Below are 7,219 nucleotides of genomic sequence, written 5' to 3' on the forward strand. Positions count from 1 at the left end.
CGTCTTTCCAATTTCTTTGTGGAGACATACTACACAATTTGTTTAATAACGAAGTACTTTTATCTCAACAAATGGTTTTGCAGTAAAAAAAAAAAAAGAAATGACAAAGTATCTTTGCCTTTCAAAATGGATAGTGGACACTTTTCCAAAGTGAGAATAAAATATTAATTGGTTAAAACAGCCACATAATAATATATATTGACAATGGTACTGCATATGTAAGGGCACATGTAATTCACAGATTTTAGGGTGTATGTAATTAAATCAAACCAGGCTTACCTGCTCTCGATTTATCTGGTGCTCTATCCCCGTAAAGTCACCATATGCTGTTTAGGAGTAGGAAGAGGGTCTAGCCAATGAAAAGTTGTTTTCACCAAATGATTCATTCAGTGGGTTGCATATAATCATTTTGCAAACATACCTTTTTCATGCTTTACACCCTGGTAGAACTACCTAAGGAAAATATCACACCATGGGGAAGGATTGTTGTTATTTCAAAACAACATTCTTGTGTCCTGGTATAATACAACATAAAATATTGCAAGGTGGTTGAACGTTCAGAAACAGAATCAATTCCATTACACACTTCAAATGAACAAAATGCTTACAGGTGTCTTATTATGCATTGTGTCGATTGTTGCTAAAATCTTCTAATGCGTGTGACACAAAATGGCTATTCAGTGTAATCACAAATACATGGTGAAGTTATTGTTGTATTATCTGTTAAATGACAGCCAGTGGAAATGTGTTTTCATTCATCCCCATACGTTATTTTCCCATAAATACCATGGTGCAGGAGCACCAATCTGCTCACAGCAATGCGTGTAGCTTATTTATGTGGGGCAGGTTTCATATGTCTTTAAATATCGTGATACAGCACAGCAGGGAGAAGGAAGATGTGTGCTGAGGTGCTGGAGAACTGGGACAAGTTCTTCGGTGAACACAGCCAGGCAACCCCCAAACATGGTGATTTGTTCTGTGGGAATGAATAGCATGCAATGCTACTCCTAACCCTAATAGCATGCAATGCTAATGCTAACCCTAACCCTACAGCTAGGACTGTATTCAATAAGTGTGCTAATTAGCATGTTAACTATTGAAACATAAGAAGTTGTGACTAGCAAACTGCAGACTGATGTCAGTATTGTTTACCCTTTACAGCATGAGACTCACGTGCTGTAAGTTGTAACGAGTATCACGCTGTAAAAGGGTAAAGAATTCTGACATCAGTCTGCAGTTTCACATTATTATGGGATTCCACTGTTCTTATATAATGTGCTATTTCAAAACATTCTAGTTGGCTTCATTATGGCATGTGTTTAAATAATGATAAGGATGGTATTAAAATTAAACACATGGGCAGGAAAAACATCCACATATCTGTAAGGGCAGTGACTGGGAGAAGAAGGTTGATAATTCATTAGAATGCACTTTTCCCACTTAACCTTCTAAATTCTTCCCTGACAATTTTCATCTGCCATGAAAAGATGAGCAGTTTTTTTCTGAGCATTTATAGATGCAGTTAATGATCAGAGGGACAGGAACTCTCATGAAGATTCGAAATATGAGTATATTATACAGAACTGTGAACAGTGTGTTAATAAAGAATAAAACATCAATCAAATTCAAATCAATGTAGTTATCATGGAATTTGTGGTATTTTTAATGGTATAATAGCTTCTGTTAAATTTGCCCCAGAATCGGACATTAATGGAATTCAGCAGTGGCTCACAATAAAACTGTGTTTTTATGCAGTAATGTCCAAGATTACCCTTCAACATTGCAGAAATGTGAAAGGTCATTGTCAATAGCATATCAATTACTCTTGGCCTTTTAAAAGAAAGAAAATCTCCAAATTAAGTGGAATGTAACCATTCTGCACATTAGAGAGAGGAGGGGGGATCGGGGCCATAAGGGGATTTGCGTCTGAGAATCACCTTTTCACAGCGAGGACTGATGTGGGTGGCATGAGGATCGTCAGAGTAATTTAGGTGGTGGTGAGTCACTTCTACCAGCTGGTCTGGGATTTCAACACAATGGAGACTATTAGCTGCTATTTGAGATGCATTGAAATAAAGCCCACACACTGCTTCACTCTAAACTCACTACACTTTCATAACTGAATGTTTTGAAACCTGTTCTTGTTTCTGAGTACGACAGGGCAGCATGAAAATGTGTGACCAAGCAGAACCCTACAAAACACAACAGAATGTTTAAATTAATTCAGTCATTCTAAACATCAAGAACATGATCATATGAAAAGTAAAATGTGATGTACAGTACCAGTCACATGCAGGGAGGGGGGGGGGGCTCCAGACTCCCAGCACCAGCCTATTTTTCCCCAAGTGCCCAATGTGCTCCTTTGTTTTTATTTTTTTTAAGTTCATATTTGCAATGTTTCTCATTAATTAACTAAATGGTGGTAGCCTGCCACAGTCGCAGAATGAGGCCAAAATATTTTATTTAACTGAGCCTTTAACTCTCTGCCTTTTCCACCATGTTCATGGCTGCATCCATCTTACGAAGTCGGCGTGTAAATTCCCCTTCAGTGGCCGCACTGCTTCACTGTGGTATGGGGCTCTTTCTCAAACAGGCACTGGTGACCGGGGCATGGAGCTGCAGGTTTATGATTTGATTATTTAAAAACAATCAGATCATCTGTGGCATATGTTGCTCTTTGTCGAATCGCTTATGGATTTAATAGGCAGAAAAAATTGATTTAACACCATACTAAAAAATGTTGCTTGGGTAATGCATTATTAGATTAAATTCTCCTACTGACAGTTTATGACAGCTCCAACATTAACCTGATGGGACCTGTGTCAATTGCCTCGTGATGTAATGCATGATAGAATGTACTGTTTATCCGGGTACATTGATGTATGTGTGTATATTGTGCTGACGCATGTTACCTAATGGACTCATTAAGGTGCAGGGAGAATTGGGGAGAGTAAGAGCACTAGGGTTAAGGAGGAAGAAGAACATTACTTCCACAGTACTGTGTTACAGTATGGTGTTCAAATTAAAGAAAAACAGCTTAGGGAGTGGTGGAGCTGCCTGTGGAGGTGTTAGGATGTCCCATGGTTTCTGACAGACACATCTAATGATGGGCTGAGAAAAAGAATATAACTGCCATGCCTGTTAAGGCCTCTGTGTCAATTAGCATACGCTCTAAAAATTTTAACAGTCCAGCAGGGCGGACGTCATCACAGATTGCAACCTGACATTTGCTGCTCTGGGCAAACCTTCACTCAGCATTTACCCAGCCAAGAATGCTTCAAGACTTTCAGTTGCTGATTCATCATATTTACAAAAGGGATGGGCAAGTCCTTGAGATGTACGGTCACCTTTTTAATTCTATTTGAATTTTTTCCGTTTCTGTTCATTAAGAACCACAGTCACTTAGAAAAACAGACATGAGTCTGTAGGAAATGACAACACATCTACTGTAACTTCCTGCATGTGGCCTTCAGAGGTTAAAAATATATTACACTACAATTGAGGGGCATAGATTGAATTAAAATATATCTATATATATATATATATATATATCATGTTATGATGTGGGAATTTGATTATGATTTTGATAATATATACGCATTTCTTTTTTATTTCTGTTGTAAATTTAGAGTTTTGTCTTTTTAATCAGATTTCCATATATATATATATATTATGTTAAACAATGTATACTGGGAGGGAACTAAAATTATGAACAAAAATAGGAACATTGCTTCATGCCTGTTTTTTTATGCCTGAGAAAGCATGTTGTCCAAAATATAGGAATAAAAATATGTAGGATGGACGTTGTTTAGACACTTGGTATTCCTTCTCATGCAAAATGCCCTTCCCAATACCCAGAAAGGGCCCCATATATCATGCAGCTAAAGCTATGTGACACTTAGGCATGAATACTGGTCTAGGCATCTCAACTTCATGCATCTCATAAATATGTCATGTTGTCTCCTGAGGTCTGAAGTCTACATCTTGTTGATCAGCCCATATTTAAAATGTCAAAAACATGTGAGAGTTTCATTGGGTGTCTGCAACATTCTTTGTGGGTCTATAAAACAGCCACACCACTCTCTGGGAAAATCTGATCTATCTTCAGTACTGGGAAAGATCAGGCTTCCACCGGACTGTTCTTTGGAGAGAAGCATACTTTCCAGCCATGAGAGGTGCATCCTTCTCCCAGACAGCTTTGGCAGTCAGCGGCTCCAGCAAGATGCGGGTCCAGAGCCCCTCCCCCTCCCGCTGCAGGACGGCGACTCACACCCGCGGCCGGTCCGGTTTCCAGGGCGCAGCAGTGGAGGTGGGGACGGAGATACACCAGCTCCAGACTAACGAGAAAGAGCAGATGAAGGAGCTGAATGTTCGTTTCGCTGGTTACATTGAGAAGGTCCAAGCTCTAGAACAACGTAACGCAGCCCTGCAGGCGGAACTGGCCGATCTACAGGCTCGCTACGCGGGGGGACCTGGTCTGGAGTACGAGCTCCAGTTCAAAGAGCTGAAAGACCTGATTGAGAAACTGACCAATGAGAAGGGAGCAGCTGATATCGAAAGGGGCTACATTGAGGAAGACATGGAAATGTGGAGGCTAAAACTAGAGGAGGAGCTGGCACTGAAAGGTAATCTCCAATAATCAGAGCATATAGAGATCATTTCCTGTTTTTAATTAAAGGGACTTAATCCCTTGAAACATTGGTAAGCCACAGTGACTCCTGGATGTTATGTGTCTCAGAACTTCAATGATTAATTTAAGTCGCTGATTAGCTAAGGATTCCACACACCTTGTTTCCAAGGCCTAAATCTACTGTTGATTGAAAGTAAACCACAACAATACACTGACATTATGCCCTGCAGAATTGGAGCTTGACACCCTTGTCCTATAACCACATGCTCATTGATGTATATTATTTTTTAACCTGTTATGAACAGTTAAGATAAATATTATTATGAATATGAATATCATTGTTGCTAAGAAAATCTAAATGGAACATGAGTATATTTTCTGAAGCGTTGTTAGTTACGGCTCCAGTGGAGTTCAATTAGTAAAGGCACTCACCATGAGCTTTATAGGTTAGATCATATGAGAGCTGAACTGCTCTGGGTTTTCATATGGATTCAGCTCTTAATAATGTAATAATTCCACTAAAAAATTTGCGATCCAGCTATCACCCTGCATGTCCTCCTTCTTCTGCTCCTGAATCTCAGAGGAGGCGGAGATGGTGCTGCTGGCGTTCCGGCGGGACGTGGGCGGAGCCACGCTGCAGAGGGCGGAGCTGGAGCGGCGTGTGGAGCAGCTGCTGGCGGAAATCCAGCTGGTGAAGCAGCTGCACAGCGAGGCGGTGGCCGACCTGCTCAAGCAGATCGAGGACGCCAAGGTGAGGGCGGAGCTGGAGGCCGAGAGGCCAGACGTGGGTGCGTACCTGCACAGCATCCGGGCCGAGATCGAGCAGGTAGCCGCCCGCAACGTGCAGGAGGCCGAGAAGTGGTACAAGGGCAAGTTTGAGACCCTGAAGGAACAGGCGGGTAAACATGAGATCCGAATGAAGTCCATGCAGGAGCAGGTCACCATCTTCCACAACCAGATCACTGACCTTCAGAACCAGATTGAGGGGCTCCGTTCACGCAATGAACTCCTGGAGCTGCAGCTTCAGGACATGGAGATAAATCATCTGGACAAGGTGGCCAGCATGCAACAACTCCTCGCCCAGTTGGACAGCCAGATCTCGGAGACCAAGCTCGAGATGAACAAATACCTGCAGGACTACAACGAACTGCTGCACATCAAACTGAAGCTGGATGCTGAGATCGCCACCTACAGGATGCTGCTGGAAGGGGAAGAGAAAAGACTGGGGATCTCTGAGGTCACATCAGGTGAATAGTCTGTTAACAATGTCTCAACTGATCTGCCATAGCAGTGTTAATTATGGTAATTAGCCAGTGATTAATTATGATGTGCCAGTGATAATGTTTATCAGTTGTAACTGAAAGCATATGAGGAGTTTGGCATGTCATTCCTGTTAAAGTAGATGAGGCCTCACGTTAACCATAATTCACATAGATGAGAGTCTGTCAAGTCTATACTGCCTTACTGTTAGTTAAATGAGTGTAACCTGTGTAAGCTTTATTTATACTGTTTCTTTCAATGTTTCCTTTCAGTAAGCAAGACTGGCTGTGAAGGAATTCAACACGTCATTGAAGACTGAATTTTTATGTATGATTGCTTTATGTCTTAGAATATCTACTTAGAACATTTAGCAAAGTTCCTGTGAATCAGCATGTTGGCAACTGTTTTCTTTACAATTACATAGTAATAAAACATTCCTTAACAATTTCATAGTAACAACCTGTACTCATTACAGTTAAATACAAAATGAGAGAGAACATGAGAGAACTTTATTAAGGTTTATTTTTGCAAATTCTTCAAAAATTGTTTATTTTCTTTCATTTATATGCCCTTGTGTTTCAATGTTTTCTAAGAAGTTTGTGTTCATTCATGTTAATTTTTTTTTTCATCTTCCAGCACATGGAGATATTACAACAATTGCAAGAACCATTTTGTGGACTTACCAATGCAAATATAGAAATGGAACTTACACCCATGGATGCCTGCCCTGCTATGCAGTCCCCAGCCTTGTGTGGACCACAGCGTGTCCCCTCCTGACCCTCCTTAATGTAACAAAAAGAATAATTTGCACGTGTATGCCGAGCACTGCAGTGAACTGCGTAATAAACCTTAACCTGACTGCATGAATCTGCTTTCTGTGATTCTTCACTGCACCTCATTCTGAATCAAACACCAAGTAACTTTCCCATGTCTTACACAATGTGTCGTTTTGTTTACCCACATACATTGTGGATCATGCCAAACTCTTAGTTCAGTGTTAGATTCTTGACTAGAACTTTTTAAAACGTGGCTACTTTTTTTAACATTACAGCTGGTTAATTCACTATCCACAGCAGGTTTAATAAACTCAATTCGAGTGTTTACTTCTGTGCTCTTGAGCAGATAGTCCAGGATTGGACTGTTAGTTGGTTAGACTGTCATGTGCCACGGAGAATGCACAGCGGATTTGCATAAGGGCCGCCGTTTGGAGTATAAAAGCAGAGTACAGACAGCGCTTATGGCCAGTACTGTAAATTTAGTGCTTGTGTATGCTTAGCCTACTAGTTCAATAAAAGAGTGCAATGACTCCATCTAGAGATCCGTCTGGTC

The 7,219-nt window shown here is 40.8% G+C and overlaps 1 protein-coding gene across 1 annotated transcript; it reads left to right on the forward strand.

The window, feature by feature from the left end:
• Window positions 1-4,075: 4,075 nt before the first annotated feature.
• On the forward strand, window positions 4,076-6,757 carry LOC135233663 (vimentin-like). Its single transcript, XM_064297450.1, has 4 exons — window positions 4,076-4,625; window positions 5,212-5,877; window positions 6,163-6,217; window positions 6,527-6,757. Exons 1-3 carry the CDS (start codon window positions 4,169-4,171, stop codon window positions 6,207-6,209), a joined length of 1,170 nt encoding a protein of 389 aa, XP_064153520.1. The 5' UTR covers window positions 4,076-4,168; the 3' UTR covers window positions 6,210-6,217; window positions 6,527-6,757.
• The last annotated feature ends 462 nt before the right edge of the window (window positions 6,758-7,219 follow it).

This window comes from Anguilla rostrata, chromosome 10 (assembly GCF_018555375.3).
Source record: "Anguilla rostrata isolate EN2019 chromosome 10, ASM1855537v3, whole genome shotgun sequence".
Lineage (NCBI taxonomy): Eukaryota > Metazoa > Chordata > Actinopteri > Anguilliformes > Anguillidae > Anguilla > Anguilla rostrata.

What these genes read in the sequence shown, in the direction of transcription:
- LOC135233663 (XM_064297450.1), top strand. Translation starts at nt 4,169, where the DNA reads ATGAGAGGTGCATCCTTCTCCCAGACAGCTTTGGCAGTCAGCGGCTCC. An exon ending in GGAGGAGCTGGCACTGAAAG is followed by an intron (nt 4,626 to 5,211) that starts GTAATCTCCAAT and finishes CCTGAATCTCAG; the next exon opens with AGGAGGCGGAGATGGTGCTG. An exon ending in GATCTCTGAGGTCACATCAG is followed by an intron (nt 5,878 to 6,162) that starts GTGAATAGTCTG and finishes GTTTCCTTTCAG; the next exon opens with TAAGCAAGACTGGCTGTGAA.